The sequence below is a fragment of the Mustela putorius genome, unplaced genomic scaffold (assembly GCF_011764305.1).
Source record: "Mustela putorius furo isolate JIRA1106 unplaced genomic scaffold, ASM1176430v1.1 tig00000788_pilon_pilon_pilon, whole genome shotgun sequence".
Classification (NCBI taxonomy): domain Eukaryota; kingdom Metazoa; phylum Chordata; class Mammalia; order Carnivora; family Mustelidae; genus Mustela; species Mustela putorius.
Window position 1 is genome coordinate 4,349,600 of NW_025421481.1, and position 22,183 is coordinate 4,371,782.

General features: G+C 39.8%; 1 protein-coding gene across 9 annotated transcripts in view; it reads right to left on the reverse strand.

The window, feature by feature from the left end:
• MYBPC1 (myosin binding protein C1) overlaps positions 1-17,497 on the reverse strand; it is an 87,647-nt gene extending 70,150 nt beyond the window's left edge. For 3 of the 9 annotated variants that reach the window (XM_013051518.2, XM_013051517.2, XM_004742978.2), the window contains exon 1: positions 17,300-17,495. In XM_013051518.2, coding sequence (XP_012906972.1) covers positions 17,300-17,324 — 25 coding nt within the window. In that variant the 5' untranslated portion in view covers positions 17,325-17,495. Of the gene's footprint in view, positions 1-17,299 lie in introns of all 9 variants that reach the window. The other 6 variants (XM_013051516.2, XM_004742976.3, XM_004742977.3 and 3 more) reach the window with 4 other exon arrangements.
• Positions 17,498-22,183: the final 4,686 nt, after the last annotated feature.

Below are 22,183 nucleotides of genomic sequence, written 5' to 3' on the forward strand. Positions count from 1 at the left end.
TCTGGGAATGCAAGTATCTGGTGTAGATTTCTTTCCTTTTTTTAAAAAAATTTTTTATTTATCTATCTATCTATTTGCGAGAGAGAGTGCATGTGAAGACGAATGGAGGGGCAGAGGGTGAAGGAAAGAGGGAATCTCAAGCAGGCTCCACACCCAGCACGGAGCCCAGTGCAGGGCCTTGACGGCAGGACCCTGACATCAAGACCTGAGTGGAAATAACCAACCGAGTCACTCAGACTCCCCCTGGAGTAGATTTCTATCTACACATATCCAAATTTTTGAGAACTTTGGTTCTGAGGTTTTTATACCTGGCTTTGGATATCCAGAATTATAAAGAAGGCTGGCAGTGAATTCTGTTAAAGAAACTTCTGTTAAAAAATATATTATGTCCAAGTAGCTAAAGGAATATCCCATGACCAAAGGGCATGGAATTTCCCGTTGAATCCCCATGGATTCCGTGAACTGGGAATTAGTGACATGTGTGTGAATCAACTCCTCCTTCTCCAGGGCAGGAAGAGGCAGTTAATGAAGGTAATCTCCTTTAAACTTATTTTCTGCTTGTCAAAGAAAAATTTTCATATTATAAGCACATGTGGGATCCCAGGAGCTCTGTTCCTGTCCAGATCTAGGATTTTCTAGTTATTTTTCCCACGACTGGCTCTTTCTATGCAAAGAGGAAAACAGCTCACAGCAAAGAGTTTAGCCCAAAGGTCATCACTATGTGTAGTCTTGGCAGGCTGGAATGAACATAGAAGAAAGAATGGACTGCACCCCAACAGATCAAGAAAGGAACAACACAGTGCTATCAGGATGCCGTGACATCTCCTTCCATCACTAATTTTTTTGTGTGTGTGCTGGGTACAAACTCCAAATTAAAAAATAAAAAAGTTTCATTCAGATTCCCATAAATACCGTACTATTTACTAAAGAGGAAGAAATAAAACCAAAGGAGAGAAAACGTATAGCTTTAGGGCAGAAAGTAATGTGGCAGGATGCAATGTAGTTTGAGGATACAGTGAAACAAGTGTCCCCTGGATGGCATCGAGAGAAACGCTTTAGTTTCTTTACCACGTCATGGAAAGGATCTGTAGTGCCAGATCAACCAGAAGACAAAGCCTTCAGCCAAAGCATTTTATTTTCAGAGAGCTGAGTGCAGAAATGGGAATCTAATGTTGACCCCTTGGCTTTGGGTGAGTCGTTGCAGCGCACAGGTATCAGAATACAGAGAGCAAGAAGCCAACTTCTTTGGCATACTATCTTTCGGACAGGGTCATTGTTGCCTAATGCCCGAGAACCTCTGCCTGGCTCTCCTTGTAGATGAGTTTCTCTGGCTTCCAGCCTCTTTTTCCCATAACTGCAGGGATTACTTAATGCCACAACCGTGTTTCACCCTGTTATTCTACCAGAGAGGGTCTCTGTTCCCTATTTGGTTAGGTCTACACTCTTTAAGTTCACATTCAAAGCCTTTGCCAGTGGGAACTTCCTCCTTCCCTTCCCTTAGCGCACCCTGGTGGCCTCCGCTGTTCTGGTTTCTCTTTTCAATGTCTGACCTTTCTGCCCCTGAGAAGACTGATGATCTTCTCCCCAGTAGACTTTATTCTCTGCATGTGATTGTGTCAGGTAGATCTCGGTTTGAATCCTGACTCTACACCTTATTAGTTGTGTAATCTAGGGTAATTCCTTAATCTCTGTCAGCCTCCCTGGACTCATTTGTGAAATAACAACAAGGTACTAATCTAACTAAATTATAAGCACAGTTCCCATATGTAGATAGAGCTCTATAATTTACAACAATAACTACTATCGTTGTTTTGTCAGTCTTGATCTATCTTTTTGTATTTCTCTGAGGATTCCCAGAACTGATTTTCCCTTCTGTTCCCCTCCCTTATTCTCTTGGCATTCTGAAACCCATGATAATATACTCTTTATTCACTAATTATTTTAAAATTATTTTCCAGGGGCGCCTGGGTGGCTCAGTGGGTTAAGCCTCTGCCTTCGGCTTGGGGCATGATCTCAGGGTCTTGGGATCGAGCCCCCCATTGGGCTCTCTGCTCAGCAGGGAGCCTGCTTCCCCTCCTCTCTCTCTGCCTGCCTCTCTGCCTACTTGTGATCTCTTTCTATCAAATAAATAAAAAAATATTTAAAAAAATTAAAAATAAAATTATTTTTCATTTATCACAGTGTATTTGTTTCTTTTCCCTCCTAGCTGAACAAGAACAGGGATCTTTCATTTCCTTTCTTGTCTCCCTAATACCACATTTTCTTGTTGGAAACACATTAAATGCATAGTGAATTGATAAAAAAAAGAATTCAAAGGACTTCATTGGTGATAGTGTAGGGACTATCACACTGGCCATGCTTTCTCAGCATCTATGTAAACAAAAGCCCATTTTTGTAAGGGAAGCTATGCTTGCTTACTTAAAATCCTGTTTTGGAAGTAAGGCCAAGGGTGAAATCTAATAAAAATAAATAAAAGAGAATTACTCTGGATACTGAAACTGTGTTCTGAATGTGAATTGTCCGTTTCCATTGTGTTTGTATGTAAAAGCCCCCAAATCAAAACAAAATGAGAATTTAAAGGGCTTAGTTCAAGTTCCAACAAATCCACAGAATTTCGATCATTAACTGCCAATTGGATTATCAACAGAACTACAGAAATATTATAGAATATTAATGCTGATATTTTTAGAGTGTTTGCACTCTAAAAATGCCTGCTTGGTATGAAGGCAGAGCCAGAACTTTTCCTTCTTGAAATCATAGAAACCCTGTTACTTTATAGCCAGTGGAGAAATAAATAGGCAGCAACTACTTATAGGCCTCCACTGCATGAAGGACACAGTGTATGCTAATGGGTGTTAATCCTTACCATCCTTAATACTCCCTAAAATCAGTGCTTTAATTATCCCCATTTTGCAGATGGGAAGTGAGGCCCTTTGAGGTCCCTCAGCCCATTGAGGGTGGAGCCAGGCTCTGTCCGGTCTGCCTGAGTCAGAACTTGGACTTTATCACGTGGGACTGCACTTCCCTTCTCAGCTTTCATATTTGGTGGAGGCAGAAGTGGACTGATGGACTTTCCAGAAATATCACTCCATTTTTCCTGGTGAGCTGGTTAATCTATTGCCATGGCCACATAGCCTCCTATGGGTGTTGTTCTAGCTGTAGGAGTGGAATGTGCCTGAAGTTCCTTATCTATGTAGTGGACACAATAGCATAACCTATCTTAAGAGTTGTTGGGAGAAGTGGGTGAATTCCTGCGGAAGCAAGGAATGTGGTAGACACCATATACACTTCAATCTCTTTTTATTGTTATCATTGTTATTGTCATAATTTTACTCTGACACATTTGTGAGAACAGCACTCCTGTCTTTCTACACATGCCATTTGCTAGGGATTTGACTTATTTCTAGGTCTGTGGCTGTATCACGTTAGAACATGTTTGGAATTGGGTCGGGGGCTGAGGAAGCAGAGGAGGTAGACCTCTCACTCTCCTAACCGTAAAATGGTAATAGTAATTGATTTTTGATGAAATTTACATACACTGCAGAGTCTGTACAATGTAGATAAATGGACCCACCAATCAGTAAATCCTCGTGGAAGAGAAAGGATAAAAAGATGAACTCTCAATAGTTTGCAAGACATTTGAAATGAAGAATTCCAGCTGTCTTGGACCTGAAGAAATGGGGAAGCTGGAATGGTAAAGGCCACAATTAAAGGAATCAAAGGAATTAGGTTGAAAATGCACGATTACAGGCATGTCTCAGAACCCAAGGCATCTCCTTTTGCCTCAAGGAACTGCTCATATATCTCTCTTACTCCAAGGCATCTTTTGTCGCTGATAGGTTGTGCCAAGCCCAGCTTCACCCACACCTCTAAGAGCCATTTGTATGTTCCCCAGATTCATTAGCTGCCTCTATAACAATGATTCATACACAACGATTTCCATAGTACCCACTGAATGGGAACTGTGGGAAGAAGGACCCAGGTGGTCGGAATTCATTGAGCATAAATCTATTATAAATCTCCCAAGAGTGGGCACTGATAAGATGAGATGCCTGTGTTTAAGAAACTCACAGATTGGGGCTCCTGGCTGGCTCGGTCAGTGGAGCATGCAACTCTTGATCTTGGGGTTGTGAGTTCAAACCCCATGTTGGGTGTAGAGATTACTTTAAACATTTTTTTTTTTAAAGATTTTATTTATTTATTTATCTGACAGAGAGAGAGAGAGAGAGACAGAGCGCACAAGCAGGCAGAGAGGCAGGCAGAGGCAGAGAGAGAAGCAGGCTCCCCACTGAGCAAGGAGCCCGTCGCAGGGCTTGATCCCAGACCCCGAGATCATGACCCGAGCTGAAGGCAGCGGCTTAACCCACTGAACCACCCCGGTGCCCCTACACATTTTTTAATTAAAAAAAGAAGAAGAAGCTCACAGGTAAATTAACTACTCTTTTCTATCGAGTCAGTCACAAAAGCAGGTGGCTTTGCACTCTCAGAACATTCAAGACTCAACATCTATAGTCCCTCCAGTGCTTCTGAAATTGCTGTGCACATATGAATCACCTAGGGATTTGGTCAAGTGCAGATTCTGATTCTGGGGGTCTGTGGGGGTGTAACTTTCTGTACTTCTAACAGGCTCTCAGGTGATTCTGAGGCTGCTAGTCCACACCCCACACTTTGGGTAAGTAAGCTCAGACTATGCCCTAAATATCACCTAATCCTGTCCCATTTCAAACGTGATTGTAAATGGTGAAGGGTTTACAGTACATGGGGAGTTTTCCTCTCTGATCACAAGATTCTTGAGGACAAGGTCTGTCTCCTCCTCCTTTTCAAATTCTGCACAGCAGGTGCTCTATAAATATAGTTGACTGGCACAGTGTTCCTACCCGCACAAAAACCCCTTCTTCTCATTGCCAAGAAATCAAGAACCATTTGCTGGCACTCCAAGGGCAGCTTTCTTCATCTGCGTTACCCACAGAGAACACTATGTCTCCCATTGGCGACCCTCCTGCTGGCTGAATGCTGGAAGGCATTCACCCAACCCCATCGTTTCTTAACAATGGCAGGAGAGCAATCAGGCTAGAGTTTTGCCCCTTGGTGCCAATACAATCCTTGCCTTTCTAAGGAATTCTGCCTTCCAAAATCTGGGCTGTAAATAACCCAAATAATAAAAATTTCAGCAAATAACCCTCAATCAGCCATGCCAGTTCCACTGTCAATTAGCTTAGCCCTGTCCACACTCTCAGGAGGCACCTGTCCTTGGGAAGCTCTCCATGTCTTTAGATTTAGAGCAGAAGGTTATTTATTAAAGGGAGGCCCTGCTAGGCTTCTGCTTATTCATAAACCCAAAGGCAGCTTTTGTAGGACTTTTCTGCCAGGTGAATGAAGTCAGACTTTTGTCTCCCTCTTCCCCTTGCCTTGATTAGGAAACACACAAACGGGATGGACTAAAGGATGTAGAACCTGCTGTTTTAAACTTCTTTTTAACAAAAGGAAGAAACTCGGAAACCCAGAAAATAATAAGCCCAAGGAAATATTCTTATGGACAGCATGAAAACGAACTAGATTCTGAACCAGCAACGAAAGCTACCTCCTTCTTCCTCAGGCAAGGATGGCTGTTCTTTGATCCTTTTTAGTTCACAGATATAGTCTTTCCCTCCCTCTGCAACACTGAAACGTGTTCAAAGGGCTCGATCTATTTATGGTGGATTTTTCCTATGACCACCTACTGTAAAAAGCACAGGTATGCCACCAATGGCATTCCTGCACGGAGAGTGCCAGGGCGTTCTAACTGACGGGCGCTGGTGGCGGCTAGTAAACAGACAGCCCATATGTGGCCTTGGTGCTCTGCTGGAAGACCAGAACCTCGTCACTCCATAAATGGTCAGGTTTGCTCCAATGAGGTCCATTCCTATTTTCCAGGATCAAGGCTTCCATGGTCAGTAAATTGAAAGAGGGGAAAAAAATCTTCAGTCTTAGGAGGCATTAATTAACCTGCCCCTCTCTATCGAGGTGTCTCCACACCAAAATGATAGAAACATCCCAGCTCTCTCTTCCCATGGGCTCACGGGCTCATATAATACATTGTTTGACCTACTTTCAAGTATCCTATTGACCCTTAACTTAGCCTTTTGCTACCTTGGAGAACATACTTACAACATGTGAATATGTTGTATAGGCATGGAAAAGAGAGGGAGAACACAATAATAACAGTTGTGATGACTGAGGGGTAGGATTTTATGTCTTTTTTGTGGCTTTCTTTTTGTCACTTTTTTGGGATAAAATAAATGTGCTAAAACCATGTTTTGGTAATTTGGTGTGTAGACAAAGACTATTATGTTCTTCTTTTTTTTTTTTTTTTTTTTTTTTTTTTTGATTTATTTATTTATTTGACAGAGAGAGAGAGGGAGACCACAAGCAGTGGGAGGGAGAGAGGGACAAACAGGCTACCCTCTGAGCAGAAAGCCCAAAGCGGGGCTCGATCCCATGACCCTGGGATCATGACCTGAGCTGAAGGCAAATGCTTAACCGACTGAGCCACTCAGGTGCCCCTGTTATGTTATTCTTAAATATTATTTATTCTCAAAGTCTCACTCTTGGTTTGAAATAAGCTGTGTGAATGCTTTATATATTGTAAACATTGTGGTGAATGAGGCTCTATCTGGCCAACTCCAGTTTTTGTCATTTTTGGTAGTATAGCAAGTTATCTTTCTTCTTAGGTTAAATAGGCTAAACACGTCTGGCATATCCCCCGTTGATAATGGGGTTTGGGACTGCGTGCATGTTGCAGCCTCGACCTCATATGTCCAGCACAATGGAGACTGCTTTAATATAGAATATTATTTGCATGAAGGTGTTAATAATACCTGGAGAAGTTTTGGATATATGAATTATAAGTGTCATCAAAAATATCAGCAAACACAATGACAATGTGTTTGTGGTCATATTCTTTATGCATCAGAATCTAGATTTTGGACATAAATAAATGTTTAATGTAACATTTTCATAGTTTTATGCTTAATTTGTCCCCTATTCTATTCATTATAGGCTGTGGGTGTGGATATCTTGTACCTTGGTATTTAAGGATTTAGATACCTTTTTAGAGGCAATTCTTTACTGATTTATAATAGTGACTCCTAAAGTATTGTCTAGGCTCCTCAAGCACTCCTGAGGCTTTTTTAGGGAGTCTATAAAGTTAAAACTATTTTCATAATAATGTTAATGCATGGTTTGCCTTTTTCACTCATATTCTCTCAACAAATATGCAGAGAATATATAATGTGTGATGACATCAAAATTGTCTGAAAGCTAATAGAATGTGTACTGTGTATTTTTATGTTTTAAAATTTTATCAATTTTAATTTCTAATGTAGTAAATATCAACAGATATAATGCATGTAAACAAACACATTTTAGTATCTCAATAATTATTAAGCGCCAATGTATCTGAGACCAAAAAGTTTAAGAAACATTTAGAATTTGTGGTAAATCTTCTTAAAAAATTATTTTGTGGTTGCCTAGGTGGCTCAGTGGGTTCGGCCTCTGCCTTCGGCTCAGGTCATGATCTCAGGGTCCTGGGATCAGGCTCTCTGCTTGGCGGAGGGCCTGCTTCCTCCTCTCTCTCTGCCTGCCTCTCTGCCTACTTGTGATCTCTCTCTGTCAAATAAATAAATAAAATCTTTAAAAAAATTATTTTGTGCCTATGTACTTAAAAAAAAAAAAAATAGGGCGCCTGGGTGGCTCAGTAGGTTAAAGCCTCTGCCTTCGGCTCAGGTCATGATCCCAGGCCCTGGGATCGAGCCCCACATCAGGCTCTCTGCTTGGCAGGGGGCCTGCTTCCCAATCTCCCTCTCTGCCTTCTTCTCTGCCCACCAGTGATCTCTCTGTCAAATAAATAAATAAATGAAATCTTAAAAAAAAAAAGAATTAAAAAAATAAACTCATGTCATATGTCATTAAGGAAAAATCTGTAGCTTTGATTAATAAAATGAATGAAGCAGTCAAAAATCACAAATTGATTTAGTGGGCTGAAATATAAGTTATTTTCCTTTGTGTACAGTAATAGAGACAAAAGGGCAATATTGTCTAGTACCTCACCATCTCCCTACTCAGAATTCAAGTATCTAGCAACCTCACTTGTCCAGATAACAGCTGCTGACCTGCCAGTTTAGAAGGGTCTCCAAAATGCAAAGTGGATTTGTCTCCACCTCCTCAGGCTCTGTGCACTGAGAGCACCAAATGCTTTACTCACAAGAGAGCCCACCCAGGTCCTCAGCTAGCCTGGGAAGTGGGACTAGGGTGAGGCAGGCCAGGGGCCAGATTTAAGGAGGCCCTTGCTCACAAGTGCCAATCCAGCACTTGCATGACCCTGAGAGTGAGTGCCTCCTTAAACATGTTGCCACAGGTGCCCCAGGGACACTCTACAGTGAAGCCCCACTCTGGGGGATTAAAGACCTGGCCTTGGGTCCAAAAACAAACAACAAAGAAAAGAAAGGGCAGTGTCAGATACTGACTGACAAGAGTAATAAAAGAAGACAGTGGACTTCTAGCAAGGGATAAAACAGGAGAGCTATGAAAAATTGTACACAAACTCAAAATACAAGTAATATGAGCCCATTTAATACAAAAGCAAATAATCTGGGCTCTCAGGATATCATGTACACTAACTAATATCTATAATTTAAGACAAAGTTATACACAGCTGTCCTTTGTTTTAAAAGCAAGGAGTAACATACCATTTTCGGTATGTTTCTACCCAAAATGGTTAAAATAATAAGGTTCAAGAGCAAAATAAACTCTTAGATTTCCAAGGAAATCAGCTGCTTCAGTCAATAAAATCCATATTCATTCACTGTGGCTAAATATTGTCAGACCATATTCTAAGACTCTGAAGAGATGAATCTAATTGTGCATCAAGTATGCAAATTTTCAGTGACTCATTATTCAGTTTGATGGAATTTCCCTGAACTCACAGGACTTTTTTCCCCCTTCTAGTCAAATTGTTCTTATGTCTTTCTAATTACACTGTGTTTCAGCTTGCAGATGTCATTCCACACAGGAAGGGGATTAAAATATAGTTAGTATTGCATAGCAACACTATGCCTCTCATTGTTAACATGGGGCTGGATGAAAATGAGGTCATTTGCTGAGATCTGATGAATTGTCTCTTTTACGTTATTCTTAAAATGTTCTGAAGTAAGAATCAAACAGGAGTTGGAGTGGCATAGATGGGGGTGGTGGTATGGGAAAATCTTTACGCAAATAGAAAAAGTTTAAAAATTTAGCTCAGGTCACAAGGAAATTATTGCAAAAGTGATTCAAATTTTTAACAATTTGCCCTTTTAGTCCCTGATTATGCCTCTCCTGAGATGCTGTTCTTGGGCAGACCATCACCACAATCACACCATTCTTAAGTGGTTCTATGGTTATCAGATACATCCCCTAAAGGCCTTGCCGCAAGGCATTGCTGGGCCTCACATTGGGTGACTTTTTAAAAATAGAGGAAGGACAGGCCTGCTGCCAGGTGGGGTCATAAAAATAAAATTCCACAGCAGTAAACACAGTGGCACTCAATCAATTACATCCATATGTGGTCATGGAGAGTTTGTTACGTGGACATCCTAGAGATATTCAGACCTGAGGAAGACCCCACCTGCTAAAAGCACCCCTGTTGGGGAGAGAAATCTTAATGTTCCACAAACCCAAGCCTTTCACACTTTGGGGGGGATATAGTTACACGGTCGACTGTGCAGGGTGACTCTTTCATCTAAGTGGGTAAGGCCATGCTCCCACAATGGAACAGTGAAGAAACAACTAGTCATCTTCATCTGTTTAACAGCTGGAGACCCCCAACTGGACATGGCATATTTCAGTAGGAACACAGCAGAGGCTCTGGAGTGTAGACCTCTTATTTATTTATTTTTTTACATTTTTAGAATTGGATGACTTTTTTTTTTCTTTTCTTTTTTTTTGACAGAGATACAAGTAGGCAGAGAGGCAGGCAGAGAGGGTGGGTGGGCAAAGCAGGCTTCCCGCCTAGCAGAGAGCCAGATGTGGGGCTCAATCCCAAGACCCCGGGATCATGACCCAAGCCAAAAGCAGAGACTTTAACCCACTGAGCCACCCAGGCGCTCCTAGACCTCTTATTTGATCTGGGCTTCTGTGGGCGGAAGCTAAGATGATTTACAAGTAAAAAAAAGGAAATACTCATGTTGGTGGTGATCATGGCTAGGATAATAACAGCAACTGTTTGGGAATGTATTCTAAATATTGATGATATTTATTAAATAAATATAGAGTAGAGGAGCAGGCATTGTTAGGTACCTTACAGTGATTGCTATGGGTTTCTGGAATGCCCTCAAAATGTATGAGAAGAAGGCATGTAACACCTTATGCTATATTCTGAGCTTGCTGTTTTAGAAGGAAAAGAGTTAAGCTCTTATGAGCTAGGTCCTGTTCTGAGCTTTTTACCTTATTTATCTTATTTCCTTCGTGTAAAGACCTAATGGGTTAAGTATTATTATTATTCACGTCTCACAGAGGAGGAAGCTGAGGCATATGTAGTGTAACTAACTCAATACATGGTCTAGCTGGAATTGGAAGAACCTAGAATGTTCTATGAATAGTACACTTCGTTTATGTCACTACGCTTAATAATGAATATTAGTTAACAGGCATAAGGAAAAAGCCCAAATGCATACTATATGCAGGACAACTCTAAAGACATCTAACTTTTAAAAAATGAGAAATCAAAATGAAGAATTATACAAATAAGTGAATTTTTAGTTATAAATAGAGCATCTGTTGCAAGATATATAAAATTTTATTAAATGCAAAAGCTATTAGCTGACACAAGCAAAGAATTCCTGAGGAATTTAAAAAGAGATTTAGTACTATTTAGAGGGAGAATTAGATAATTCTCCCTCTAAATAGATGATTGGAGGAAAAAAAAATTTTCTAGCCTAGGTTCTTGTAAATATCTACAGTACAAGCCAAAAAAATGAATAAAACAAAATTATAAGATCTAACATCTGACATATTAATAAACATAACTTTAGGTGTTATATTGATGTGCCAAATTGGCCCATAAAAAGATTCCTAAGAGAGTGTAAAAGGGCAAAAGACTTATCAAAGTGGATTTCAGACTTGAAAGGCATAATGAAAGTCAGATTATAGTTAGCTTTTTATGAACTCATTTTAGAGAGAGAAGTAAGCGTGTGATTAAATGATCCTGGTTTGCCAAATCGACAACTTCACGCCCCAGTCTGATGGAATCTAAAATTTTCCTCTGGAAATGCATAAAAAATGCACTGCCTATAACACAGGAGTGGAAAACTCTGTCCGTGAATGGGAACATCCTGAACATCCTGAAATTCGGCTTGTTGTCTACTGGTGAGACCATCCAAAACAAATGTACTTTTTGTAAGTTAAAACTGGGCCTAGCCACACAGAGGAGAGCAAACGATATTGTCACTCTTATAGTTTGGGCTCGTCTTTATAAAAAGCTGTGGGGACTGAAGCCCTGTTCTCTCTGGTTATGAGATAATTTGCATACTTAGAGGAAGTTAAGTGATAAAGTCTTCTTTTTCACAGCTTCATATTCTTTTATCACTATACTTTCAAATATGAGGAAGTTGCTCTTGAGTAAATAATAGCTACTTCGTGATTACCCTAAATAGGAACACTGTAAATCAGTAAACTGCCTTTCTACATATTTTTTTGGGTTTTCCTTGGGTGTAATAGGCTGTACCAACAAGTACTGCAGAAAACACATCTGTTCCTGTCAAGAACTGACAGAGAATAAAAACAAAGAAAGAAGACATGGCCGAAGTCCCTCAGGTACACACATAAAATAAAAATTTTCTGCTTATTTTTGATTGCTTGAGCTTTCTCTAATCCTGTTCTTTATTACCTAACACATCCAAGTATGTCTAGAGATGAGGTCTAGAATTACCAGAAGTCATAGGCTGCCAAGAATATTTTGTGTCTCTTAATATAGGTTTCAAAGACTAGTTAAGGAGGAGCACAGATAAAAATAGTCATATTAACAATAATAAAAATTCTTCTCTGTGTGTGCATAAAGAACCTACAAGTAAATTTTAGAGAAAATAATTATAAGAAATTTCAGCAAAAATAACAGAAATGCTTTCTAGGGCAGTAAAAAAACCACACTTATTTTCTATCATGGCAGTTTCATTCCACAACTCTCTAACACTTAAAAAAGGGACCTATTTGCTTACGAAAGTATTACAAAACCATTGTTTTCATATTTGCTCAAGTTTCTAAAAAGGCCACTTGTTTATTTAGTCCTTGCGCCCATGCATTTCTTTCTTTCTTTTTTTTTTTTAAAGATTTTGTTTATTTATTTGACAGACAGAGACCACAAGTGGGCAGAGAGGCAGGCAGAGAGAGAGAGAAAGGTTGAAGCAGGCTTCCTGCTGAGCAGAGAGCCCAATGTGGGGTTCGATCCCGGGACGCTGGGATCATGACCTGAGCCGAAGTCAGTGGCTTAACCAACTGAGCCACCCAGGCACCCCAAGGGACATGCATTTCTTAAAAGTGACTTCAGCCTGGATGGTTTCTCCAGTGTCCATGTCAGATGCAGGGATCCTTTGAAGTCGCTATAAATAAGGAAAAGTGTGAATTGTGTGTCCATCAGGGGCCTAAAATAACATGTTTCAAGGCCATGTCTTGTGTCCAAAATAAAGGGAGTCATTGCGGGAACGGAGGCTTGTGGGTGCTTTCCTTTTTCCTTTCTCTTAGGTCCCTTGGACACACGGGAGAGGCCCGCCTTTTCCTTTGTTCATTTCAGGAACTCTCTGACCGCTGACTTGGCTGGGGTTTAAAAGGCCTGGGGAAGACTTCTTCAGATTTACTGGATGAGAAGCAGGGATACAATTTGTTTTTCCAAAGTTTTTTTAAAGCGATATATTTAGGACGCTTGAGAGGAAAGAATTGGCCAGTCCTTTATTTATCTTCCTAACAGGTGCAGCCCGGGCGGTCATAAAAGCAGGCTACTGAAAAAGAATGATTTTGCCAAGTATTAAGCCTCTCTGGTGTGCGTTTGCCCCGGAGTATTCTTTCTTACAGCAGAGAGCTCAGATCTTCCCCACCCATCTCCTGTTTGGCGTGGCAAAATTTTTTCAGGGGGAAAGAGCATGGCATTCATTCATACAGCTTCTTTATTCCTCATCCAAATCTACAACTTGGCCTACACGCACCATTTCAAATTTGGAGGAAAATCGTTGCCCTTGATCAAATAGCTCCTCCCTCTTCTCCCATTCTTTCCCTTACTTCCTACAAATTAACTCTCCCTCAATTTGTTTTTAAAGATTTTATTTATTTGACAGAGAGAGAGAGAGAGAGAGGGAGCCTGATGCGGGATTCCATCCTAGGACCCCCAGGATCATGACCTGAGCCACCCAGGTGCCCCTTCTCCCTCAATTTGAATGAAAGGTGGTCTTCTAAATGTGAGATGACATTTCCCCCCAGAATTTATTTTGGTGTTTGAAATAGGCCTTCCAGCCTCATGCAGGTAGAACTTGAAGGTCAAGGAGTAAATCTGAGAGGGAGGTTAGCCATCACCAGGGCACATTTTCTGATGATGACTAAGCCTTGGGCGATGCTGAGGAATAAGCAAGAGGTCATAAATCCTGCTCTGCATTCAGATAGGTTTGGGGCAGAAGTTTAAAATGTGATGAAATCTCTAGGGACCAAGAAGGAAGGATAAAGCGAAGGAAAATCTCCTATGAACTGAAAGAAAGTTTTTCTCTATCACCATGTTCCTGTCTAGGAACATGGCCAAGATGGTTTTGACAGATAGACCTTGTATGTTGATGTTACAAAAGAGTCCACAGCAACAATGCCATACCTTTGATCCCTGGAGTTATCAGAATGGTCCCTTAAAGTTATGGTCATAAATGAACCTATGTTTTGTCATACGTTTGAATTTTCAGGAAGAGGTTTTACATGGAAGACAAGAAGCCTACAGCGTCTCTCCCAAGGTTTTATGAATTGCACCCAAGCACCAAAGAGAACTTACACCTTTTCCCTACAAGTTAAGCACATGAAATATAACAGGGCTTGATATATCACATAACAAATAGTGAAAATCTTGTTAAGGCCTCAACCTGGTATTTTAGAAGTTAATTTTTCTAAGCCCTATAGACTGTGACAGTTAACAACTGTCTAAGTATATTAAAGAACCAGATTTTAATGATCACGTACTGTGGAGACAGAATTCTGAGGAAATCATTTTTGTGGATTGAAAAGCCATTTACAGTATTTTAAACTATTAGGGATTCTACGGCAGAAGAATTTTCTAATTTCTAATTAGAAATTTTCTAGTTTCACGTTGATAGAAATCACTTTTTGACAGGAAAAGAGAAATTTCTAGTGAAAGGTAATTTCTTTACATAGTAGAACCCAGAGGCAATTAACCATGAGGGCTTTTAGAACAGAATCCCAGAGACTAGCGTATAGTAAGTCCTCAGTTAATGGCTGATACATAAATATATGTATCAGTAAGGCATTCTGGGAGATTCCCACAAATCTGAAACTTCCACCCACATCCTGTTACTATTTGATTAGAATAATCTAATTTTGCTAGGCCTCAGGTTCTGCATGATTCCCCAGTGCAAGATAGATCTTTTATTTCCAAATGGTCAGTACAAATACTCTAAAATTTCTCTGATGAGTAACTCTACAATTGATGAAGGTGGAGAGGAGAGCAATGGGAAGTGGTTGCTCCTTAAAAGCAGGGCTTTCTTTCTCCAAAAGGGGTTACTGAGCCATCCAGAATATTTTCAAGAGCCTAAATCAGGACTGTTGACTAATGACTTCCACTAGACTTCCTCCTTGAGGGACAAAGTTACACCTGTCCTTCCTCCACCTCCTTAGAAGATTTTAGTTCTCCCAAGACCCAACATGAAGCTCCCAGAATTCAGCCACAGTAGATTGGGAGGTGATGAAGAGAGGTATCTTTTACAGGTGCTGAAAGCTCAGCCTCTTTTGAGGAATTGCCAGGTCCTCCTGGATCCTAGGCCCATGTACCCTATTAAGATTCATAGCAAGTGGGCATGGTTCTCCCAGCTGGAGAAGTGATGTAAGTAGATCTATAGGGACTGAAGGAACCTGTCCCTTGGGGGGGTTTCTGTCGATAGTTCAAAATGACTCTGAAGAACTGGTTTGGGGACATGGTTTATTCTTGAGGCGATCGTCCAGAGGGATGCTTTTATGGAACAAAACCACCCCCAGTGAAAATGAAATCAGTTAGGAGAAGGTGCAAGAACCAGAAGAGTTCCTGAATTGCCATACTCCTTACTCCTTAATAGAAACACTATTAAAAGGCAGTGATTTCATTAGGAAAACTGTGTAAGGTGCAGTTCCTTTAAGAATCAGTTCTGCTGACCAGGAAACAAACAAATAAATCCCTGTGCTTCCTCAAACAATTTTAAATATATCAGTAAAACTCTTTTTATCCCCACCATCCAAATTTAAACTAACGAAGAATCTATGAGTACATAATTACTGTCCTGGGTCGGGGGACTCCGACACAGCATATCAACAGTGCTTTTATGGCAAAAGATGATCGTGGCGACTATGGTATCTGTATTGATTTATTCAAAAGGAAAAAAGAAACATTTTGGGGGCGCTATGCTGAAGTTAAAAATAGATCTTCCCCTTTGTAGCTCTAAAATTTCATTGTTTCTAAAAGCAGAGTGGGTCAGATTCAGTTGTCAGACCAAGAGTAAAACTTCATCACCCCTAGCAATCAGAATAATTTAATTAGCTTTATAGGCTCTACAGTCTGTCATCTTACTTATTAGTTTTTCAGCTTGTCATTTTCAATGGAGTGTTAAAATAACACATGCAAATTCATCCACTAAATGCAGGATAATTAAAACAATATTCTGTCCTTAGTCAGGAAACTTAGAATGCAATTCACCCAAATAAACCTTGAAGAGGCTAGTCAAGTGACAGATCAAATAAAAAGGACACTTAATACACATGTAAATCATTTGCATTACAAATAAGACACTTTAGCAGGGGTTGGACTCACTGCCTGATAGTCGGGATTAAGTTCCCATATTAATGCATGCATTTGGTGTGGTTATTTTGGGTGGAAGACTTCATCCATCAATGCCCTCCACCACTAAGTAAAGCCAACCTGTAAACTGATCACCACAGCCTGTCAACACTGGTTGCTTAATTATATAAAGAAAATATATTTCAAAGACTTTTGGTAATTTGGGTAGTATTTCAACTTCAGGTTCAATGTCTAGCATCTTTTCCAAGGTTCTTCAAAACAGTGGTTAAAAGCAGTTTTAAGAATTAAAATTTTTATGCTTCCTTTTCATTTTTTAAAATTTTATTTGCAGAAGTAAAAAATAAAGATTCGGTAAGCACTAATGAAGACTAAAACGAATGAAATAATATTTTAAAAAGATATTTCCATTAAAAATTAAACTCAATGTACTTGTGCAGCTAATGTGGGTTTTTTCATTAGTTATTTTAGTAATTTCTAATTCCAATTTATTTTTTGCTAATTAGTAGTTTTCAAATACTTATCTTTTCATAGAAAGGAAAAACTACTTATTGGAGGAAGCATTTCTTCTAATAAAGAATATTATCATATTTTCAGTGTAATTATTTTTAAAAGGCTACATATTATGAATAGGTCTACAACAAAACTCATTAAAGAACACAACCTAGCAGTAAAATTCTTTTATCAAGTTGTCTGATGTCCTTTTTGCATGCAAGAATTTAGCAATATAATAAGTAATGAAGGTTTCAAAACACCGATAAAAACAAAAAAATACCTGCATCTGTATATCTGTATATTTTAAATGTCTTTCCATGAAAAACTATAGCAACTCTGGAGATACTGTCATAAATTCTTTTTTGAAATCTCGATCAAATTTATTAACTAAGAAAGTGCTACAAGTCCCTCCCACCACCCACGAGTTTCAAACACATGGTGAAAACTTAGTTACTGAATCTAAGAGAATATGCTTGAAAATGCAGTCTATTCATCATGAACAATTAACTTCTTTACATGTCACTTTGATGATCCCTTTCAACTTAATGATAACATAAAAATTTGATCATTTTATCCCTACACCTTCATAAACCATCTGTATCAGGTATTTTTCAATCTGTTATACTTTTCCTATAATTTGCCTCTGGTCTGTTTATTGGAAAGGATCTTTTCCTTAAATCACAGTGATTCTATTCTCTTGTAGTCTGTTGAAGAAATCAACGTATTTTATTAAAAAGTGCAGCAAAGAGATTTATGGTTGAGTCTTACCCTCTTTCTTAGTGGGTTCTGGCATGACCACAAGAAAGTGTTATTCTCCAAAGAGTTTGTTCCCCTCCGACACCGGCTGACAGAAACCCCACAGGCAGTCAGAAAGGGTGCAGGTCAGCGTGACAAGCAGCTGGGGGAAAGTCCAGGGCTTTTATACGCTGTCTGCACAGCAATCATGTTGGCACCTCCCTTTCTTCAACACAAGGATGCTGGAACTTGACAGCTAGGAGGACCTTTCTCACATCTGTTGTCTGCACTCTGCTCTCTCGCCTACTGGAAGGAATCTCCTGTCCATCTCATGTGGCTATGAGAACACCTCTAACTTTCTAAATTCAGCTGCAGCTTCGTGTTCCTTCTTACTTTTCTCTTTCTGTCTGACAGAAGCATGTGTCAACTCAGGAGCGCAAAACGTTTGTCAGATGATAAAAAATTAAGTTAAAATCATAGTATGCTCGCTCAACATACACCTTAATTTTCACTAAGATTATAAGGGGAAAAAAATCTCTGTGTTTGGAGAACAATTTTATGCTGCCATTAGCTTTTCATATTCATCTGTTTTCAATCATTGGTTTTTTTGTTTTTTGATTTTGTTTAAGATTTTTATTTATTTATTTGACAGAGAGAGATTACAAGTAGGCAGAGAGGCAGGCAGAGAGAGAGAGAGGGGAGGAAGCAGGCTCCCTGCTGAGCAGAGAGCCCGATGCGGGACTCGATCCCAGGACCCTGAGATCATGACCTGAGCCGAAGGCAGCGGCTTAATCCACTTAGCCACCCGGGCGCCCTCAATCATTGGTTTTAATGTTCTTTTATTTTTTTAATTTTTTTTTCAAGATTTTATTTTTTTTTATTTATTTGACAGAGAGAAGGAGATCACAAGTAGGCAGAGAGGCAGGCAGAAGGAGAGGGGGAAGCAGGCTCCCTGCTGAGCAGAGAGCCCCATGCGGGCCTTGCTCGATCCCAGGGCCCTGAGATCACGACCTGAGCTGAAGGCAGAGGATTAACCCACTTAGCTACTCAGGTGCCCCTAATGTTCTTTTTAAAAAGATTTTTAATTTTTTTATTTGAGAGAGGGGGAGCAGAATGACAGAGAGAGAGAAGGAGAGAGCATGAGTGGGGAGGAGGAACAGAAGGAGAGGGAGATGCAGACTCCACGCTGAGCAGGGAGCCTGATGCAGGGCTAGATCCCAGGACCCTGGGATCATGACGTGAGCTGAAGGCAGACGCTTAACCAACTGAGCCACCCAGGCGCCCTGGTTTTAATTTTCTTTCCCATTTTTATTAACACAGTAACATTAATTTGTCAAGCCAAATTTCTTTTTTTTTTTTTAAGATTTTATTTATTTATTAGAGAGCGAGCGAGCTCACAACCAGGGAGAGAGGCTGAGGGAGAAGCAGAATCACTGGTGAACAAAGAGTCCGACTTGGGGCTCCATCCCAGATCCTGAGATCATGACCTGAGCTGAAGTCAGATACTTAGACACTTAATCAACCGAGCCACCCAGGTTCCCCATCAAGCCAAATTTCTATACTGATGATCCTGTCTCATTTTCTTACCGAAGAATACCAAGTGTTTCTGTTGAGGAATACGTAGCGTTTACTTTTTTCAAGAAATGTCCTTTTAAAAAAATGAAACAAGATGGGTTCAGGGAGGAGACAAACCATGAGAGACTCTTAATCTCACAAAATAAACTGAGGGGTGCCGGGGAGTAAGGGGTAGGGAGAGGGTGGCTGGGTTATGGACACTGGGGAGGGTATGTGCTATGGGGAGTGCTGTAAAATATGTAAGCCTGGTGATTCACAGACCTGCACCCTGGGGCAAATAATACATTATGAGTTAATAAAAATAATTAAAAAAAAAAGAAATGTCCTTTAAAAAAATTACAGGGCGTGTAAAAGAATGAAGTAACGACAGAAGTTACAACATGCGTGAAGCTTCAGAGTGATATGCCAAGTGAGAGAAGCCAGGTGCAAAAGACCACAGTGTACAATTCCACCGATATGAAATGTCCGTGTTAGGCAAATCCATAGAGTTAGAAAGTCAGTTCGTGGTTGTCAGGGGCCAAAGGGAGCTTTGCTCCCTTGAGTCACTGCTAATAGATATGGAATTTCTTTGAGGGATGATGAAAATGTGTTCTAGAATCCGGTAGTGGTGATGGTTGTACAACTGTGAGGATATATTAAAAGCCAAGGAATCGTTCACTTAAAAATATTTGGGCTGTGAGGAAAGATAGACCAGTAGCCATTGTCTTGCTTCAGGATGGCAAGCAGACACACAAACGTAAACTCATATTGGCAGACTGTGTCAGATTTGGCCACTTTCTTCCAAAACTCTCATAGAACTGATGAAGAAATATGAACTATCATGTGATCAAATTAAAAAACACACCTTGCTTTCTTTGTCTCATACATGGCACCTCAAAGACCAGGACTAAAATTAGTTTACGTGACAAGATAACCGCTCAGGTATCTTTATTGGCATGTGTTTTTGAGATTATTTTCAAGGGACTTTGATTGATTTGTACTGAACCAGCCACACTGTCTCGTTTAATTTCCCTTGTGGCTAAGAGCACAGCTGGTCAGACTTAGCTCTACCAAACTCTGTGCCAAGCTAACTTTTCATATAAGGATGGAAACTCAACTTAGAACTCAATGGCATCATGCTTTAGCTATGTGGTGGGGAGGGGAAGGAAAGCCAGTTAAGAAGGTCAGTGAACATCTTCTACAAAGAAAGACTTTTTCAACCACATAATGAGACCGACCACATTGTTCTGCTTTTTAAGATATTCTTGTGCTCTTAGATGTGAAACAGCTAAACGTCAGCCAGAAAACAGAAGTTTCTGTAATATAAAGTTAGAAGTGCCTTGAAAGAAACTGTAACTTTTTTTTCTGAGTCTACCATGAAAATATCTATCACAGATGAAACCAATTAAAGAGGCTAGAATCTGAAGTCAGACCCCCTTGGGTTCTATTTTTCAACCTACCATTAACCAGTTGAGTTAATCTAAGAAAGGGGTGGCCTTTCTAGGCCTCAGCTTTCTTCTGTGTAAAATGAGGGGTTGAAAAAAAATGACCTCTGAGGCCCCTTCTAGGTTTAACATTGTGATTCTTTATGAGTGGCCCCTAAAAAGAATCTTTTTCCCCCCAACATTCCCAGCATGCTGGACACCGCATATGAAATGGACATAAGGACAAGGTGTCATGTTGCAGAAGAATGTCTACAGTGATGGAGAGATTTCACACATGCCACAAAAGAGGTGCCATGCCATCACTGGCTTCTGCAGAAACTCCATTGGGTCTTTAATGCACTGATCATTTTACTGAAGTGAACAAATGCCAAGATATATTGCAACCCATGGAGAAAATATTTATGACCTGCAAAAATTTTAGTGATACAGGACATGATTGTAAAAAGACAAGAACTTACTGGAGGAATTGGAGTATGGACAAATTCTAGGACAAATGGTTGTGAAGTGTACAAGATGGTTCAAGTAAGATTTAAATTGGAATAGTAAGTAGATATATGTAATTTTGCTAGGACTGTATTGTTTTAGGAACACATAATCCTTGGTTCAGATCTTATATATCCATCTAGTAGGTTACAGACTTCAATCCAACAACACTCTCAGGAAGTGGGGGAAAATGGTCAACAAGGCTCTTTTTTTTTCTTTTATTAAAGAAAAAGAATTTTATTACATGCTTTTTTGGGCTTTTCCTTTTTTATTATTTAGGGTTATATTTGGGTGAGTATAGCTCTAAAACAACAGCAGTTAAACCAAGATATTTCTTGCTCACATAAAGCAAATCCAAAAGTAACTAGAATAGGGTCATTTGAGTGGTTCCACAGTGTCATCAGAAATCCAAGCTGCTTCTTCCTGCTCCACCATTCTCTAGGTAACTTCATGGCCGAGTTTGGCTGCTAGTGCTCTGGCCATTAAATCTACATTCCAGGCGGCAGCAAAAAAGAAAAAAGAACTCATTTTCTCCATTTTAAGAGAACTTTTTTGAGGTTCTACACAAAACATCTAATACATCCTGTTGACTAGAACTTAATTATATGGCTGTCTTTGGCTACAAAAGAATTTGGGAAGTGTGGATTTTTTGTTCTCAGCGGCAATGGACTTTTATTGCTAAAGAGAGTAAAGAGAATGTGTGTTGGACCTGCAAGTATCAATCTCTGCCACAGCTTCCCAAACAAAAGCAGTAATGTTCCCTGCCCCAACCATAGAATACAGAGAAGTATAAATGTAAGCCTCATCCTCTTCCTAACCTTGTTCTCACTCCATGATGTGAATTAAGGTCTAAATTTCCTTGTGTATAAAAGTACAAACTTATATATTCACATATGGGGAGTTATTAATCTATTTTTTAATTTACTTGCTTTTTTCACTTAACCTGTCACTTCATGCTAATATATGTGTGTGTATGTGAATGCATACATATATACATATGTGTGTATATGTATGTGCATGCATGCACATATATACACATGTGTGTATGTACATATACTTAACTCAATCTTTTTTTTTTAAAGATTTTATTTATTTATTTGACAGACAGAGATCACAAGTAGGCAGACAGGCAGGCAGAGAGAGGGAGAAGCAGGCTCCCTGCTCAGCAGAGAGCTCGATGCGGGCCTTGATCCCAGAACCCTGAGATCATGACCTGAGCCGAAGGCAGAGGTTTAACCCACTGAGTCATCCAGATGCTCCTAACTCAAACTTTTCAATTGCTGAATAATCATTCATGGTATGGGTGTGCAGTAATGTGCCTTATTTTTTCAATTAACTTCACTTTTTGGTAGACATTTAGATTGTTTTCAGTGTTTCACCACCACAGTTAATACTGTAGCAAACATTATAGACATTAACCTTGTATATTGATACT